General features: G+C 40.4%; 1 protein-coding gene across 1 annotated transcript in view; it reads right to left on the reverse strand.

Moving 5' to 3' along the window:
* Positions 1–20,461, reverse strand: part of LOC103367610 (inactive dipeptidyl peptidase 10-like) — a gene marked incomplete at its 3' end in the record, with an annotated part of 154,111 nt that overhangs the window by 61,136 nt on the left and 72,514 nt on the right. Inside the window, 2 exon segments of the mRNA XM_008295692.1 lie at positions 4,334–4,429; positions 7,283–7,394. Coding sequence (XP_008293914.1) covers positions 4,334–4,429; positions 7,283–7,394 — 208 coding nt within the window.

Raw genomic sequence — 20,461 nt, forward strand, 5'->3', positions numbered from 1 at the left:
TAGTATCATCTTGTCCTGGGCCCAGGGAAGGCTGTCAGCTGGCCTGATTATCGTACACATCTGTTGCTGCCTCATCCGTTACCGTCAAATGTGTTCGAAGACGCTCTGTATGTGCGATTACAAAGATTTAGAAATCTGAGGAAATATGATGCCAGAGTCCAAAACGTTTGTGGAATCATCAGCAATGACTCCGATAGGTGTCTACTGTTCAGCTAATGCATCGTTTTGGCTTCTTTAGAGTCATGTTTTGGTTTTCCTGTTGGCAAACTCTCATCCACATTGTTGCAAGAAACAGATTTTTCATCAGTGCATGTAGCAGCTGAACGGTCAGATATGGTTTTTTACGGGTTGGTGGAGACCAAACCAAGGATGAAGAGGATAAATGAAGGCATTCATCAGATGAAATGAAACCCTATGTGGACGTGTTAACCGCAGCTCTATACTAAACTGATCAGATGTTCTGTTTTACTGTCTTGTCTGCTGCCCCCAAGTTTCAAACAAATTGCATAACCTGCTAAACACACTCAGCCGTGATGTTGGCAGATGCAAGAAGAGAATCTCCATCCATTTCCCAGTTACAAAGACGACAGAACCAAGGCAACGCTTCAACAAAGTAGCTCCTGTGTTCTCTCTTGTGTTGCGAGTTTCCATTTAGTTTTTGGTACGACTTCCTTTTTCTTCTTTTTTTTAAGGAACAACTTTGAAGTGAATGAAATGTATTATTTGATAAAAGCAAAACTTTATAGGAGAATTTTCTAAGAGAAGTCAAGGACTTATATTCTGTTGCCTTCCTGATGCTGGTATTTGAGAGGAGCAGGTAGATTTGGAAGGCTGGAGTCCCAGAAGATGAAGTAGTAGATGGTTATTAACTTATATAGTGTATTTCTTTTTTAACATCATTCAATCTGCCATGCAAGGTGCTAGCAGGACTTTCCTCCCATAAAACCCCCAGAAGGTTGCTATAATGAGCACCTTGTTGTGACCTATAGTTAATATAAGTTACCTCTATAGGCCGTAAACATTATGATGAGAGCAATAAAGGAAGAGAGCTGATGTATTTAAAGAGCCTTATATTCTACATAGGGAGGAAGCTGGGGAGGATGGATGAGAACTAAACCTGTCAGGTTGTTTTTGTGCCTAAATGTCATCAGACAGAGATGGAAAAATACTCTTTTGACCTTTTACTGCCACAGGTTTTACTCATTAGGTCATTCAGACTTGTATCTATGAGCCACATTCATTCACTACTTCAATTATGTGCTAAACTTTGACTTATCTAATGGAATATCTCACCATCAGGAAGGATGGGCTGTACATTTTGCATCAGCTGTAATGTACTCAGATGAGTTTGATAATCTAAGTTCACATTTGTGATCTTTGACAATATGTTATGGGCATTTCTGTACCGACTTCAGCTACAGCTTCACTTTCCATCCAGCGCCACATCAAGGATTACATTTGTGTCAGACTTTGGTCTATGACCACATTTCTTGCAAAACTAATGACTAATTAGGAAATGTTAGCGAGTTGCTAAACTGCACACGGTAACCATGACACCAACTGGTTCATGCTGTCGCTGCGACCTTGTTGTCAAACTGATGTTAGAGCTACACTTGAGAACTTCATTGTTTTTCTTTTTAATTAGTCAGAAAGCCTTTTTGTTTGTCTAATGCAAACGTATACTGTGTTCTTCCTTTTGAAGAGAGAATAACTACATTTTATATATATATAGATATAGATACAGATATAGATATCCAGTTTGATTTTCCAAACCACCATTTTGAAGTTGAGATCAGCTCAGTTTAAATGTTGTGAGTCTGGACAGGTTTTTAGTTATGTACAGACTCACTTTAAAGTCTTTAATTGTCCAGAATGCGTGAAATTCCTTGTTGATCTTGACAGAAATTATTGCACCAGATTTCATCAAAGAGTTCAAAGTACAGTGGTCTCAAGTAAATGCTCATCTATCATAATCTTTCTATCGCTTTCTGCTGTTTCCTTTTTTTTGTTGAAGGTTTTTACAGTAAATAATATTCTTATAATATAGAATTTTCCTTTTTTGTATTTAAATAGTAACACACCATGTGACCAAATAGGTTAGAAGGAGGTGTAATTCGGAAATAGACTCCAAGAGGCAATCCTGACATTGTTTCTCTGCAGCTCTACCAAAGCACTATATAGTGGAGTCAGCTGCTCCATAACATACTGGAGGAGCTGTGGTACATATATACATACTGTATGTGGTGATAGGAAAAGTGAGACGCATTTTGTTTCTGAACTTCTGAAAGTTTTCTTTAGATGTTAGCTATTACAGGTGCAAACATTACTGCTATTTACTGCAAAAGACAGTCTCCCATGCATATACATGTAAAACCTAAGATAGAAAAATGGGTTGAATTAACAAATATATGATAAATGTGAACCTACATGGCTCAACATTTGACCATCATGAACCCACTAAGTCTTTAAATACATTTAATCCTCCGGCTGTGTTTTGGTTTGTCTGATCAACATTTCCTTCTCTTTTCTGAAAATTACATCTCTTGACTTTGAAAGCTTTTGATGTTGAGAACATTAATGCAACAGACGAGTGTGTTTGGACTTTCATCGCTCTCATGAGTAACCTTTAATGTGTCCAATCTCTGTGATTGCTCAACTATTCATCACTCTGCCAGAATGAATGAATGTTTTCGCTAAACATCCAAGCAAACAGATGACATAAATAGAAAAAGAAAGAAGTACTTTTTAGTAGCCGGCAGGGAAAAAAAAAAATCTCATAATGAGGCCTGAAAATAAATCCAATATATTGAAAACACTGGACATTATGTGGACTTTCTCTTTACTGTCTGAGAAGCAGCATGACTGGGGTTAGGATTAATCTATATGGCAGGTTACAGTTACTCTTGTTCTTCCCGTCTGCCCCTTATCCATTAATTCTAAAGCAACTGTAAAACAATAACCCTTTGCAGCACGAAGACTCCAGTTGGTATAGATCGTCTGAGCTTTTTCAGGTTTGTTGCGAGAGCCCCATAGATTTGTGTCTGTCTCCTCATTTTTTAGCACCACCAGAGAGTGACGCTATGTCTTATCCAGGCTTTGTTCTGCTGTGACAAACACCAGACTTACAAGCAGAAAACTCTCATGGTTGCGAACCAGAACGAGGACAGAAAAACAGAATGAACCTAAAACACTTCAGCTTTATAACTCTTTGAAAGCATGGAGAGTTTTGTCAGAGTTCATTGCAGTCGACAGTTAGAAGCCTTTCTCACTTAGAAAACACAAAACTATACGCCTTTAACAGCTTTGTATGTTGCAGCATTAGCCATGTCAATCATAAGCATAGTTTATTTGCCAGATCTTTCCCAAACCGTATCCATCCTGCAGCCGTGATGCACAGATATTACAGAAGAAAATATATTTTGAAATGCTGATATGGGACATAATCTGAGCTGAATCTAGATCTGCTGTATTAGGAAGCGTGCAAGCTTAAAAAGTGATGACATTTCCTCTAATAAAGAATAAAAACAGGATGAATGTTAGACAGTAATAAACAGCAAATTAAACAGGAATAATATTAAACAATCTAACCCAGTGGTTCTCAAACTGGGGGTTGGGACCCCCCCGGGGGGCCCAAGATAAACTCAGGGGGGCGCCAGGAAAAAAAAAAAAAAAAAGAATAAATAAAGCCTACATTTATCAAATACATTTGTATTAGGGCTGTCAAAATTAAAAGTGTATGCTTCTTCCCACTCTTTTTTTGGACTTGTTAATATTACGATTTGATGATGTGATTTTATTCTTTTTTTGCTCTTTTAAAAATGATTTTATTCTGTTTTTATATATTTTTTACTTTCATTTGTTCGAAATAAATTCAATTCATTCCTTCATTCAAAAGAACATTAACATGTTCATGTAAAGAGATTAATCTGTGGAATTAACACATTCATTTTCAACACATTAATGCATGAACAGCAAAGTTATTACTCATGCCATATTAAAAATTCCAATTGGGGGGTCACGAACACAGTTATCTTGGGGGTCGTGGCTCAGAAAGTTTGAGAACCACTGATCTAATCTATTGCAATGCAGACAATCGTGATAGTTTTGAAATGGCACAAACCAGTTTGAAATAAAAGGACTGCTATCGAGAAAGCCCGAATGAAAGTACAGTAAGATGCCGAGAATGTACAATGTAAAGTCTAGTTGGATATATGTGAAAGCCACAAGTACAAGGACTAAATGCTACAAAGTGAGATCAACACATTTATAATTTCAGTTATTTTTATCGTTTATTTGGTTTCTGGGCTGAATTTTGGTCCTTCTACATACTTACCATTGATCCACTTTGCATCAGGATCGTGTATTTGGAAGCTTCTTTGAAAGAGGTCATCCAGTGTCAACTGTGATCCAAAGGACTTGCCAAGGTCATCTACAGAAAGAAAGAAAGAAAGAAAACACATTTAATACGTCAACAGCAACCGATCACTTCTTTGTTGTTTTGGTAGTCTGATAAAAAAGCAGCTTTTGTTTTAAGGAAACTCACTTTGAAAAGCACATTATAATGACATTCTCTGAACAACACTCCACATGCACCAGACAAAGAACAATATGATGTAAGATAATTAAAGGAGGAGAACTTTCGCTGCACCTGCACCGACTGCATTTTTCAGAGATGATTGGAAAACTAGGAGTTCTGTTGAATGACAATTGAGGCAGTAAATCCCTTCCAGATGTTCTCTCACGCAGTCCCTTCTCTATTTTTTTTTTTATTACCCCCTTCTTCATATTTCCTCAGTAAACAATTAAAACCTGGCTTGTTTTGCCTTCGACGGCGTCTTACGTGCCGTGTGCGCTCAATGCTGAATAAAAATGCAAATGAGGGCAGAGCAAACTGGAAAGTTTGCAGAACATGAAAAGAAGAAGATAGACGAGAGTGATGCTTAAATTCTATTTTCACTCGCTTTTTACAAAAAAAGACTCATTTATTTTAGTCTCCTGACAAACGTTGTCCATCTCATGTGTCTTTATCTTGTTCTATTTGACATTGTGTGCCAAGATTTTAGGTGGAATTGAAATATTTGACTAGATAACTTTATATCACACTGAAATTCTATGTTATATGTGTGCATAAATGAACACGCAGATCTTATGAGGACGTAAATAATCATCACAAACTCTCTTTACAGTGTATAATCAAGACCATATTTTTGTACTATATCAACTAAATCACAGAGTTTTGTGATTATTCACTTACTTAACATTTAGTCAATCAGACAATTGCTCTCTGACAGCGTCTGTGATCGTGGTGTTATTGCTCAAGTTAGCATCCCTAACCAGGATCCCTTCCTCTCTTAAATAAGGAAAACTATCTGCGTGAGGAGCCTGAACGTTCTCACGATGTCTGCCTGGGTTTCTGCTTTGGTTTCCTCCCATGTTCCAAAGACATGCAGGTCAAGTGAGGGGTTCAGTGCCAAAGTGGGCCAAACCACAAAAAATCCAAAGTTGAATTTTATGTTTGTTTTGATAAGTGTTTATGGTCGACTAGTTTGTGGCAAAGTGGTCCAACCAACAGCCCACTAGTAATGTCACAATGCTACTTTGAAGTTTGGCCCATAATGGTTTCGGCATGAAAATGGGCAAACTGGGCCGAGCCACAGGAATCGCTGACTCGTGGGTGCAGGTAGTTGCACATGTTTACAATTCAAGATGGCGGACAGTTTGACCTCAAGCCCCAGGAAAACTCAACTCATTGGTATGGTAAGGTAAAATAAAAACTTAATTAAGGACCACCAAGCATCTGCTTCTACCCCACGATCCTCAGAAGTCTCTCTAGTTCCTTATTCAGTAAACTCTTTAATGCTGTTTCACAAGACAAACCTTAAATCAGTTTGTCTCTAAAAGAAAATGTGGTACGGCCCGCTTTGGCAAAGGCAAAATTAAACCTTAAATAAGTCATCACAGAGAAGTTGTTTCCATCTCTCCAACAACCTTTTTTTTTTTTTTTAGCAACACATAACTAGTCAATGTGGTTTGGTACACTTCAGCACTAACCACCTCAAGTAATTGGTCTCTACCTGCCCATAAGAGCAAATGTGAGAGTGAATAGCTGTCTGAGCAGGTTACAGGTCCATGACAGGTCTAACACATGTAGACAGAGTGTACCATGACTTCTGTAACAATCAGCCTTTGCTACTGAGGTGACTGAATCGATAGACCTGCTCTAAGTAGTTCGACCAAACCACACAGAAAGCCTTCATCTTTAATTAGATTGTTTTTTTTTTAAATGCCAAGCTAGAGTACTGCTAGTATACGTACACACTCCACAACAGCACAGGTGTGTAACAGTATACTATAGCGTAGGTAGATATGGTTAGCATTGCCTCTGCTTTGGTAAAACAAAGCAAACAGTTGCACCTCATTATTTAATGACTGAATGCAGCAGTCATGTGAAGGAACTCAAATCAGACACATGCTAGCACCTCCCAATGCCAACTGCTAGAACAGCTCCTCCATCTGTGAATCCTGCATTCAGTTCAGAACGTCTTCCTTAATGAGGTGTCCAGGAGCTGTCCTTTCTGCTGTTTCAAGTGTCTGACAGAGAGGCTGAGTGGACTCCTTGGGGTGATAATGAATTAACAGAGGTTTAATGTGACTCACTGGGCATTGAATGTGGGTATACCGTTGGCCTGCCATTTCCAGAATGCATTTGCGTTCTCTTCTTCAGCTGTGTTACCATTTTCAAAGCCCAAGCAGCGATCTAAATGCCAGCAACCGGCCACTACATTGTGCAATGAGGAGGGCCTGTTTGATTTTAAAGGCAGTGCTCCACACCCTGTATAGAAATGTTTCACCAAAGCAATCCGTCCTCATCACTAGTTTTTTTCATTTTGGCAGATAAGGAGCCAGACCATTCTCCATCGCTGACACAGCACCGCCGACTGTGACAGGTCTGGCTTTGGTAAGCATTTATCTATTGGTAATAAATAATAATCTGTTGGCTGTGGCTGCTTTCTTTTATAAGGAAGGAATTTATTGTTGGTTTGAACTTAAAAGTCATGAAGTGGTTCTTTCCTGGAATGGTGTGATGACGATCTTTAAAAAATGTGCAGAAAGAGTGCATTTCAACTCACTTATTACAGAATTAGACTTGCTTTGAAGTACAGTACAAGCTCTTGCCAGCTTCTTGTACTTGGATACAGCAATCATAATCACTGTGTAGTTTCTTATATTCTAAATGTGAGTTTATTTGCATCTTCATGAAAGGATCTGCAGGGAGCCTCACCTTTTGACAGCAGAACAATGGACAGTCCAATAAGGGAGAGAACCACCAGGATAACCAGCAGAGAGATGCCGATGCCCTTCCAGTTCCTGTCTGCTCCGATTGGTCCGATGTCCTACAAAACAAGAGGAACAAATCATAAATATATAGAAAACACAGCCTGCTTAGACACAGTTCTGTATAATGCTTTGAAATGATATCTGCATCAAGTCAAGTCCTTGCAAAACCATCCAACTCCTCTGAACATTATAATACTCCTGACCTGGATTTAGACATTTGTATGTAGCCAACAGTGGCTCCATTGGTCCTGGTTGTTTAAGCCTGATAGTTAGAAAGGTATCTGTGTCATGGTTTCCAACACAAAGGCTCAAGCACAGACAAATGACACGACCACAAACAGTTGAAAGTCAATGAGAAAATTTATTCACAAATCCAAATACTAATTGTGAAACCCAGAAACAAACCAAGCAGCAATCTAAACGACAACTAACAGATACTTACTATAAGGAATTTATCAAAACATCCTCTAGAGGATGACGAACTATAATTACAAATTACAATCAAACTTACCGCAAAAGATACAAACCTAATATTAACACTACTGATTGAGTAGGCGAGAGACTGGTTAAACCACAATGCTAAATGCTAGGGAGAGGGAGCCGGAGGAGATGGAGATGAACCAGATGACTTCAGAAGAGGGACATGGAGGATATGGAAAGCCAGTAGAATCCAACGGTGAGGAGTTGGGGATGAATGATGGATCTCAGTATGCAGCGAGCGTGGCGAAAAGTGAGTTTACAACGATCCGGCGTCGACTTGCGGCTTGCTGGCATCTTAAATACTGTGTGAAGGTCTGTAGAGTGAGTGGCAAGCCACGCCTCGCTGCAGCTGGAGCAACTGGCTAATTGCAACTCCGAACACCTGATCACTTGTCCCTCTGGCTGTTGCACTGGAAAGTAGGTGTAATACAAAGGTGCTCCACTAGACGGAGCCAAAGGCAGAGGTCATGTCAATCTGCTAATTCTTGATGAACACAACATGGAAAAGACCATGAAGCAATGCTAACAGACTACATATGGAAGTGTTTCATGTTAGGTAGGAAACGCAGAAGCATTTACAGGCAAAAGCTTCAAGACTAATTTAAGGGTCTTTCTTATGAAACAGGACCAGTTGTGTTCAGCTGAATCCAATATTTCCTGATAGCTGCTAAACACATAGATTCGTCTTCCTTTGGGTGACGTGGATGCTGCTGACCCCCCTCTAGTCTGCACAGTCTATACACCGTTAAGTGAAGGGTTTTATCAGCTGCTGCTTCAGTTCGTTGGCTTTGTCCCTGTATTTGTTTTTGTAATTATTCTTATGTTTGAGCAGTAGTTGTGACTATCCTCCTCCGGTTGCCAACTGGCGGTGGAGGTTAGGCACTCTAGTGTGGTTTCCTTCACAGGCTGTGGCGGTAAGAGCACTGGGGCACATCACAGTGTTATACGCATGTTTGCAGTGGTCGCAAATTGCTTCACGAGTTCACGAGTGGTGGTTAAGTTGTGGGTCTCCTGAAACACTCAACAGCTGCCTCGCCACTGCTGGCTTCTGTCCCCCTTTTCCCCCTGCGAAAGAATCGCATTGTTAAACAGAATTTAATTGTCCTCATAAATCTTTTTGTGCATTCTCATAGATCGGATTTATTCTTTTACATTTTTTTTTAGTCTGCTCTCTCTGCAGGCACCTTCAGCCATCTAGCATCCAAATAATTATCCATTCACTTTTACCGTCTGCAGTTCTGAACCACATATATGGTACCTGTGTACGACCAAGGTGGTAGACCAGGTTTTATATAATAAAACTCCCCGGGTGGCATTGTTGGGTTTGCTAGCTTCCCCTTCCTCCTACCCAGAGACATTCATGTGTTACAGCCTTTGGATTCTTTTCCCTCTCTTGTGTTAACCATGTCCTGGTCCTGCTCTCCAATCCAGCTGTACCAGCCATCACAGAGCCTGTTTAAAAGGCAGGGCAGCAGAACTTGTAGAAAGTTTCAAAGTTCATGGAATTTTTCTGGACAGACTGACCTTTAGCTGTGAAAGTAATGATGGACTGCTGTTTTTGTGTCCTCAGTGAAGCGACAGTGGCTCAGCAGTTGCTAAAATTAGGGCTATTTGCTATTTAAATACACCAATACTACCCCTAACAAAAATGATGGCCTCAAATGCATTAATATGGCAAGAAATCCCACCAATTAACCTTTGGCAAGACTCTTGTGTTAATTGGAAACATAGACTGTATAAAAGATGGACGTAGCAACCAGCCCTGAAAAATGAAGCCAACCCGGAAGTGTCAAAAACCTGCAGTATCACTACGTCCACTAGTCCTGGCTCCACAAAGCCCTGGCTCCCATAGACTTGAATGGGAAAAGAAGTGATCACAGATCACGAAATACTGCATTCCTCCAGCTCAGGATTTTTTTCCTATTAGTTTTCATAGTCAAATCCAGAGATCAGGTGGCCAATCTGAAAATAAATCAATACTGAATTTTTAAAAAATCGTCAGAATTTTGCGGGCAAGGGGCGTGGCTGGCTTGATTGACAGTCGGCAGCGACCATACAGACGAAGCCAGCAGAAGGCGGTAAATGTGGGCGGGCAGAGAGGGCCCGCCTCTCAATCCATCTGACCAATCGCTGCTCCTATGGCTCCGCCCCCCTCCGACGATTTGTCACTGGCTCCAAAAATCCAAGATGTCAACCAGGAAGTAGCAAAACCCTGGCTTCATTGTGTCAGTGCAGAACCCAACGGGTGACGTCACGGTAGCTACGTCCATCTTTTATACAGTCTATGATTGGAAACCATTCCAGGTTATGTTCTCGTCATGCCGGTTGACATATTGGGAGCAGTGTGTGAGGAGTGAAGCTTGTAAAAGTATGAAACATTTTACATTTTCTCACTACAAAATGGCACATGTGTCATATTATAGTTTTGATACCTTTTCTTCTTTATCCTACAATCTAGAAAATGTTAAAAGTTAAGAAAAATCCTTAACTGGGATGTGTCCAAACTTTTGTATTTCCTTTTTATCGTTTGTACTCGTGGATTTCCAGGTTGAGTCTGAATGTGGTGAATCTGATGAAAGCTTCAGCGTAAAGCAGACAGAACAATTCTCTGAAGATCAGACCCATTTTTGGATGTGTCTCAAACTCTTTATCTTCCTGACATCAATTATGCAGCTTTTATTTCATTTGCAGTGACAGAGCAGTGTTATAAATAAATCTGTCTCGCCTACAGGGCCTCAAGCTACTGAAAAGCCGTCTGTGTATTTATGGGATCTATTTGCTTTTCAAGCCTTTTAATTGGGAGGATGATTCCAAGAAAAAAGAAAAAAAAAACAACATCCTGCAGCCTTGCCACCTCTACATCCCCTCTTGTTCTACTCTATACCTTTAGTCTTGCATCTAGTTATTAAAATTCTGGATCAGTCACAGGAGAAAAATAATTTTCCACAATGAAGACTTCTCCTCCGGTGTAGGTTCAACGTCATTTTGTTTGCGCTCTCTGCATTTTCTTTGTTTTGTCTGGCGTCATTAACTGGAGCAACACTCATTACACGTCAGGGAACATTATATGCCGTTGTGATTTCTCCTTTAGATCATTATTTTGGAATTTCAGTGATACACTGAGGTCATTATGCCCCTCAAAGTGTACATTTTCATACGCTGCAAATCACTGATCTTTGCATCCCCTGCAGTGAAAACATTAGAAACGATATAACACTCATAAAGAGTCATTTAAAATACCATTAAATACAAGAGAAATCTTATTGATTCAATTCTAGTCAGTTCCAGTTGTCCAGTGGGAAGTCAGATACATACAAACACCATCCACACTGAGCACATTCCATAAATAAATGAATGTGAACTGTTTGGGGCTATTATTTCCCAGGCATCATTTTTTTACTTTATTTTTTTCCCCAAAATTTTAAAATTCTACCTTTACTACCATTACATATTTATTATTGTTATTATTTTCTCACTAGATCACTTCTTTTGGTGTTTTCTTTCCCACCAAAACTTTCCGTATCCATCCTGCCAACATTATTTTTATCCTTCACAGAAGCTGTGCTTGTGGCTGTCAGAAGCATTAAAAGTTGTTTTAAACAAAATAACACAACACTGACGTTAGATCACCTGATAGAGTTCCTATCGCGAGTGTCCTTTTGGTTTCCACTGACTTATGGGAGAAATATCTCCTTCTTTACTTCCACTCTGTTTACTCGCTTGTCACTAACAGTGTGTGTCTTCTGTAGTAGCATAAAGTGGCTTTTCCGCTTCTTTCTGCTGCAAACAGCTGCATGGAAAAACTTTACTACTACTTTGCTGGCTGTAAAAAGCAAACAATGAGTTTAAAAATGTTAAAAGGCTGAGCATAGCCGAGGGGTGAAAAACACTGCTTAGTAAACTGACTTGTTCCAGTTGAATAAATATGTTGTTTACTGGCAGCATTCTCTACCATTACTTGGGATGCATGAAATGTTAATTTATGATCGATGCTTTAACGTTGATCCAGTTTTGCGGCTGCAGCTGGTCATTGACAACCATTCATAGCAAATGCACACATGAGGCACAAACAAAACCAGAACACCCACAGCAGTAGTATAAAGTGTAAAAACACGCTGCTACGTTTCCACATTGTCCTGTGGGGTTGTTTTAGACTACAGTGTCTGTTCCATAGACTGTATAAAAGATGGACGTAGCTACCGTGACGTCACCCGTTGGTTTCTGCACTGAGAAAATGAAGCCAGGGTTTTGCTACTTCCTGGTTGACATCTTGGATTTTTGGAGCCAGTGACGCAAAAATCGTCGGAGGGGGGCGGAGCCATAGGAGCAGCGATTGGTCAGACGGATCTCTGCCCGCCCACATTTACCGCCTTCTGCTCGCTTCGTCTGTATGGTCGCTGCCGACTGTCAATGAAGCCAGCCACGCCCCTTGCCCCACAAAATTTTGACGATTCTTTAAAAATTCAGTATTGATTTATTTTCAGATTGGCCACCTGATCTCTGGACTTGACTATGAAAACTAATAAGAAATAAATCCTGAGCTGTAGGAATGCAGTATTTCATGATCTGTGATCACTTCTTTTCCAATTCAAGTCTATGGGAGCCAGGGCTTTTTGGAGCCAGCAGCTAGCGGACGTAGGTTTTTGACACTTGCGGGTTGGCTTCATTTTTCAGGGCCGGTTGCTACGTCCATCTTTTATATAGTCTATGGTCTGTTCAGACAGTGATAGTGATCATTTTCTTGTTTCACTCTACGAGATGTTTATTTTAAGGATGTCAGTTTTTTTCTGTAGCCCCATGATGGTCGTATTCATGGTGTATTGAAAACAGAGGAGATAAAGCTGTACTTTATTATACTTTATACTTAATCATATTCGATTTTCTGTATTCTGTACACTCATAGTATTCTATTGTATTGTAAACCCCAGTTTGCACCTTATTGTAAATACGAAGGATTTTCTGTAAATACCAGCATTTTTAGGCACCTTATTGCTGTTTCTTCGACCAGCACCATTTGCACATCAATTGCATGCTCTTTGTACATTGTTCCCCTATCTATTGTGTGTAACATGTGTGAGCTGCTGGATACCTTGAATTTCCCCAAGGGGCCTCAGGAAAACTGCGTCATCCATGTGAGATACTGGAGGAAGCACCTGCTGCTCTTTGCGTTGCCAAGACATCGTCTTTCTGTTTGTCAGCACCATGCTAGAAGGCTCTCTGGCTACAAAGCAGCACCATAGATCCAAACAGATACTAAACACTACATCCTGCCTGCTAACCTGTCAAAGCATTTCCTCTCTGCCTTCCAACAACCTGAAGAGCACACACCATTGCACTTTTTTTCTTTGTGACAGCACCATGTTATTTTATTTCAAAAGAAATGCACTTCACAATGTGTAGGATTGTGCCAGGTGCTGTTTTGAAGATACACAGCCGAAGAAACTGAACTGCACAGAAGAAGAAGCCGTAGGTGGGAAAGCTGGACGGTGTTGCAGAGCAGCTAATCTGTGCCATGATCTTCATCTGAAATGAAGCCCTTCATCCCCACTGTGTCCTCTAGATTGTTAAAGGGCGTAGCCAGTGTACAGTACACTGACTGTCCAACACTTTGTCCAGGACATGAAATTCAAAACAAACTTCCAGGATCAACACAAATCACAATATGAGAATAACCAAATCAAGCTGGGAGACACAGCTAAACTAAGCAAGGAGGAGTCACCTTTGTGTAGCAGGATACAGAAGAAACATGAGCAGGTACCTGATGTTTATCACACTGTGACCTCCTGTATGCTCTTCAGGTCAAGAGCTGGAGCCTTGGAAACCAGCAGCCTCATTTATCAACCATTTGCAAGCACAACTCTGTGCAGAAACTGTGTATATGACCGTCTTCACTACATTAAAAGTGACTGATAAATACTGCTGTGTGCATGGATAAATTTAGAAGTGTTCCTGACATATGCAGCTGCACTCCTTATAGAAGGAAATCACAATGAGATGTGCAAAATGCACGCTCAATCCAATCAGCATGATTGTTCAAAGCCTATCAACACAGGGGCTGCCAAGTAAACTAAGTTAGAAACCGCTTAGGGTAATTTATTTGACATGAAATCATACAAGACATGCTGTGCATACATATTCCCCAGCTCTCTGCCAGCATGTTGTGGCATTTAGAAGCAGAGCTGCAGGTAAAATCCAGCAATCGCATGTTTATTTACAGCACAGTGCAGCATCTCACACAGAGATTATTCAAAGTGCTTTACAATCAGAAGATAAGACAAATAAAACCTATGCAAAACCTAGAGTATTAAAGAATAAAATACAAGGACAGATACGTTTAGAACTGAATTTATAGAATAAGGTGCAATAAAAAAAACTGTTTATAGCTTAGTTTTAAACAGAATACCTGCAGTTGGGGGCATTTCTAAGTAAGTAAGGCGGTCCAATGGGTAACACAATGGCCATTCCACCATGTTTAATTTGAACTATGGGCACCACTAGCTGACGAGTCTCTGAAGATGCCTACAGGTTCCAGGCTGGTAGTCTCTGACATATTTTTGGCCCTGACCATTGAGAGACATATTCTGAATGAGTCGGGTATGTGTTCAGTTTTACATTTAACTGTAAGTCAGTGCAGGTTTCTAAAAATTGCAGACCAACCACCAAACTTCATGTTTCTGACTGGTGTGTCCAGTGGTTTCCATGTTCTGCTCCTTCAAGCAGTGCTCCAGCATTTTATCATGTCATTAAAACCACATAATTAGTTAAGTTGTAATTTACCAGTATCCATAGGGCACATATTTTAAATTCCTTCTGCACACTTTGTTTTCACTCATTAAAATCTTTGTGTCCTAGCGTGGCAGCTTGCACTTGATGTAGTGCTCAGCCATGTCAGCGCTGAGAGTATTAATCACTGTCATCCTCCATCACCCGAGAGACCAGCAGAAAGGCTCGCCGCTCCATTCCTTATTCACCCCATCTCGGCTGCACGAAACAGCTTTTTTTCACTGTCTTTAAATGAATGTTTTTTTCTAAGCTGTTGATGAGCAGGGCCAGGCTTATTATATATGTGCAAATGTATACCTCTAAGCAAGAATGAATTATTGGTTTTTGGAATTTTATCAGGAGCAAAGTGCAGGAGCAGACTTTTCCAAATGACTCTGCACTTCCAAATGTATTTCCATGCAATAATGAGATAACTTCCAAAGGTAGCTTAAGAAAACCAAGGGAAAATAGTCTTCTTGCTGTGTTGTATCAAAAGTTGTTCAAAGTAAAGTAACAATGCCCTTCATGACTCCTTTGTTTTGAAATTCAAATTCTGTTCTTTTTCTATGCTATATGTTCGCAACATGGTTCACTTCCATCTCTGGCACCAATCCAAGTGTAAAGTTGTGAAAGCTTGTCTGTTCTTTAGTGGACAGTTTTACTATTTTCAGACTTTTCATGTTACAGTCTGATTCGAATCTTGATTTCAAAATGGAACCATTAAAAGAAAGCCAAACTAACTGCTAGTTCCTGTTTACAACCATCCATTATCTGTACACTGCTTAAGCCTCACTAGGGTCTCAGGGAGTTGGAGTCTATCCCAGCTGACTCAGGGTGAAGGCAGGGGACACCCTGGACAGGTCACCAGTCTATCACAGGGCTACACTTAGAGACAGACAACCAAACACACTCACATTCACACCTACGGACAATTTAGAATCACCAATTAACCTCAACATGTTTTTGGACTGTGTGGGAGGAAGCCGGAGAACCCGGAGAGAACCCACGCTGCACGGGGAGAACATGCAAACTCCACGCAGAAAGATCCCGGGTGTCCTCACCGGGATGCAAACCGGCGACCTTCTTGCTGTGAGGCAACAGAGCTAACCGCAGAGCCACCTTGCAGTCCTGTTTACAGCCAACTAATCATTTTAAAGACAGTAATTACAAGGTCTGTAGTTATAAGAAACATCTTGATTTAAAGATGCTTGTTTATGATAATATGTACAAAATGTGTCCGACTCAGCAGAATTGTGACTTCGTTATGATCCACCATTCTGATGCAGATTGTGGTGCCAAGGATCTTACAGTACATTTGCCTCTTTCCTTATCCTCCAACTGCAATGCACTTTATTCTGTTGCAATGAGGCAAAATTTCCAAAGACTACAGCTCATACAGAACTCTGCTTCAATGGGTTTCTTTTACCACGCTCTAAGAGAAGTGACAACATAACGTCCATCTTGCTGCCCTTCACTGCGAGTTACAGAATTGATGCTTTAAATTCTATAGCATGTTTTTAAAGCCCTTCATGGTCAGGCTCCAGCATATATCTGCGACCTACTAACTCTGCATGAGCCTGATAGCAATTTTAGGTCTTCTAGCTGGGCCTTATTGTTGGTTCCTCAATCTCACCTTGCATTTGAGGTGTCCAAGCCGTTGCTGGTATTTTGGGTTTTAGGACACACTCAGTGTTTCCCAACATGCCCCCTTCATGTTTGAGGTCAGGTCTTAGATTAGAATATAATTAGGCATAGCAGAGATAACTGATAAGGCATCCCAGAAGACAACTGGTTGGAGTTAGGGATCAGGTTTGGCACTTTCATAGCTAAGAAGAAACACAGTTCAACAGGGAAACAGTGTTTGGGGCCCTACCAACATCTCATGCAGTATCTCTGCCTCGCTCCCTTCCCTCTTTGAACTCTCCTGTGAAGAAGATGTGTGACGCTGTATAAAAGTCTCCGTGACCTACCTTCTGTATCTGGATAGAGTGAGCTAAAAACAGCTGGCCTTGCTTCACTCGCCTTTCACTTCAGAGTATTTCTATGTGTCTGGGTGTTTGGTGTTACGGCTCCATTAATCTCCAAGTCCTTCACCGTATGATGCAAACTCAGACAAAGCATTAACAAGTAAGACCCAGTACAAGACACGATTGCTCTCCTCACTGGATTCACTGTGACACTGAAACCATGAAAACTAAAGCTAGTTTTGCAACAGGAAAGTGAAAAGTTAAGAGTTGGACCATGTACTACTACTACTACTATCCCATGTTAGGAACTGGAGTGGTGGATACAAAGCATAGAAACCTGTAACTAGTGCCATGTTGTAGGTACAGATACAGACATATTGCAGGTATTACGACACCAATTTAGGTGCATACAAGAATGATTTAAAGCAGTGAAATGTATCCTTGTTTTCATTTGCCTCCATTCAAGCATCTTGTGGGTCGTCAGCCTAGCGCAACTTGAATCTGGGACAAACTCATCTTGACTCCTAATCTAAAGCAGTCTGACCTTTTCTGCACTCGTTTTACACCCTGAGATAATAAACTTATTTAACCTGTCTGACTTTTGCGTGCTCATCTGTTGACAGTGACAAGCTAAAGAAATAGAGTGCACGCCGCGCCTCAGTCCAATATTTTACCGAGCAGTTTTGTGGACGGGAACAACATTTACATGATGAATTGGCAGAGTGAAATATTCTAATAAATATCCCAAAGGCTGAATTTGAGAGATAATATATCACCTAGCTTTGAGTGTGGAGCCGGGACCACTTGACATTTCTGTCATATAAAAGCAGGGAGGAATGCTGTGCTTCAGCGGTTATTCAGGACACTGAATATTAAGAGAAAGCAGGGGTGGGAGATGTCCTTTGGTTGCATAAAAAGGCTCGCAAGGTTCATCTATGGACATTGTAATCTTTGCAAACAAACCTAGGGAGATAAAGCAGTCTGGTACAGATGGAGCAACAATGGATTCATTACTCATCTTAGACAGAAATGGGGTCATCTCATGCATACAGGTACAGGGGCAACAGTCCGAGGAAGGTTATCCTTGGTACATATTAAAGTGTCCTCCCAGCAGGCACCACTGCAACGTGGTCACGAGTTTTTGTTTGCATTCCCCAGAGTGTTCTTCTCCCTCCTCCATTGTTTTAATAAAATCAGCTGTCATGAATGACTGCAGACGACAAGTGGTGAAACAAACCCTTGGCTTGCAGCATCTTTATCAAAGTGGGTAAGTTTATTGTAGCTCTGCAGCATATTTCAAGAACAATACATTCGAAGACTATATGAAAGAGACATATGAATAGATTTTTAAAGAATAAAACATATGAAAGGCAAACAAAAGCAAATACAGTAATTCAAAGTTCAGAGTTTAAATGGGAGAACTAAACATTAAAGTGTAGCTTGAGTGCAGGGCAACGTATGAATAAACTGTGCCAAATTTCATTTAATAAAAACAAGCAGCAAACGAGAAGTAGATCCTTTGTTTCAGATATGTGGAGTAAAAAACTAAAAATCAGTACAGAGACACTTCGTCTAAGTCCTATGAACCATAAGTTTCAATTCTTGATATATTTCTGCGGCAGTATTTGACTGATTTTTATAACTGTTGTAATTGCTGAGTAGTTGCTGAGTCATACTATATGTAACATTTTAAACACTTGGCTATTTCTATAAAACAAAAGGAGTATGCAAATGTTGAAGAGAAGAGGCCCAAGAATGGTGCCTTGGGGAACGCCCCACTTTGTATTTTACTATGCACTGGAACTTCTGAGAGACACAAAGTAGTCGGTGTAGCAGGTGTGGTGTCGTTTTGAAAACTATTCATTCAAAAGAGCAATTTTTTCCAGTAAATGAATTGAATTGAATCACTTCCTGAAAGGATTTGTTCATTTTTCAGTTAAGCTTTCAATCGGTTCAAAGAAAACCTGGAGGTATACACACACTCGCTGAGTGAGTGGCTCAAGTCATTGATTTGTTTCCAGAAATATACAATATGAAAAAAAAAAAAGGATAGCTGAAGACTGGCTCAGATCCTTTCACTGTGAAGGAAAGGTCCATGTTCAGTGTTTAACTGACTGAAGAGAGCAAGAATGAGCCCTTAGTGAGAGTCAGCAGTTCAAACTCCCAGAATCAGGCCGAGCAAGTTCAAGCAGAATGGCAAACTATAGATCAGCTAGAAAGTCTTACAAAAAAACAAAAAAACAAAACAGCATTTATCTGTGATATTCAGCAAGGAAGTATTTAAAATACCACAAAATATGAATGTATTCTGGCATGATGGTCAAAGCAACAACATTTCCAATGAGTACACTGTTGACGCTCAAGTGAAGAATTCATCTTTTCAGCTCATTGTAATCAAATACAATCCCTGTCCTTCAAAAATATTTTAATTTGTCTAACATAATGCCAAGAGAGGAATTGTAGCTGTCAATAAAGAGCTTTACAGGAGCCATGCTGAAAAACATCCAAACTATTTTTTAGGATATAAGTACTGCTTAGACAGCGAGTAATTACTCATTGTTTTGTCATTTTTTTTTTGTTTAGAGTCACTTTATTGCATTTTTTAAAGCCTGATGAAAATAGCTTGAATGTTGTTGACCAGGATCTGATGCCAGGAATCTAAAAACTGATTTTTAACAAAGGAGGAGGAAGAACATCAAGGCAGCAGGATAAGGACTTCAAATGATTATTGAGATGAAGGACGTCTGTGATGTGATGTGTTTCTCTTTTCTCTTAAAGAATATTATAATTCACCTAGATATTTACTTTTCCACTTCCATAAAGCTTTTCAACACTTCATTATTTACTGTTCTCATGTTGTTGGAGCTTCTTTTTTTTATTTTTTATTCTTACCACAGACTACCTTCACTTCAGTACGACCGCTGGAATTATTAACGTGTAATTTTATATCTGAAATCTGTCCAAAACTGTAGTACGCATAATAATTGTGGTGTGATGTTTTCAGTGACAATCAATTACCATCAGTACACACAAGGATAATTGTCTCAAAGAAAACACAGCAATCATCGATCACCAAACTGTTGAAAGTGTAAAGCATCTACAATAACTTGAAGTCTAGAGCGTGTCCCTTAATGAGTTATGAGTCAATTCGTAGGTATCCAGGTTGGAGATTTTTGGTAACTTTCCTGCCCTTATCGGTCCAGTCTCGTCAGCCCCAGTTCCCTATCAGCAACACTGGTGTCACAGAAAGTGTTCGGTTTGGGGATGGAGACAGACGATGTGGCAGCCAGCATAAAACCGGCGCTTCTACTTTATCAGTGAATCCCAAAAGGAGCGAGGAAGGGAAGAAGGGCAGAGTGAAGGGAGGACGGATTAGGAGACTGATCCATGAGCTGGTTGTCGACATGTTGACACTAAGGCTGTGATGTTTTGTCTTGGTGGCTGCTGTGTGTCGGGGTGCATCGTCTCGGGCCCGTCTGATGGGTGTCACAGACTGAACCCAAAACGCTTTCTGTCAGGACTTTAACTCCAGATCTGTTAGGGAGGGGAGGCCATCTGCCCCGAAGGAGGCCCGCATCCCCAGAACAGATTGAGGTTATCAGTGTGGCTGATCCCCGATCAGACGGCAGGTTTTTGCTGAGTCATGTGCTGAGGCCTAAGAGTCTGCCGAACCTGTTGATCTCTCTGTTGGCGGTGATCCAGTAATAAAGAAATAGCCCTCCAGTTTGTCCAGACAATTAAACAGTCCAATGTCATCCTGTGCCCTTGAGAACTTCTGACTGCTCTCATTCTTTATTAGTCGAGGAATTTTATCTGTTCTGGGAGGCAGGATGTTTTCGTTGTCTTGTAGTTTATGTCGTAGCTTCTTCCATGATCAGTTACAGGTGGAATCATCTCTTTAGACGAGTGGTTAA

Source organism: Stegastes partitus, unplaced genomic scaffold (assembly GCF_000690725.1).
Source record: "Stegastes partitus isolate 25-593 unplaced genomic scaffold, Stegastes_partitus-1.0.2 Scaffold1070, whole genome shotgun sequence".
In the NCBI taxonomy this organism is placed as follows: domain Eukaryota; kingdom Metazoa; phylum Chordata; class Actinopteri; family Pomacentridae; genus Stegastes; species Stegastes partitus.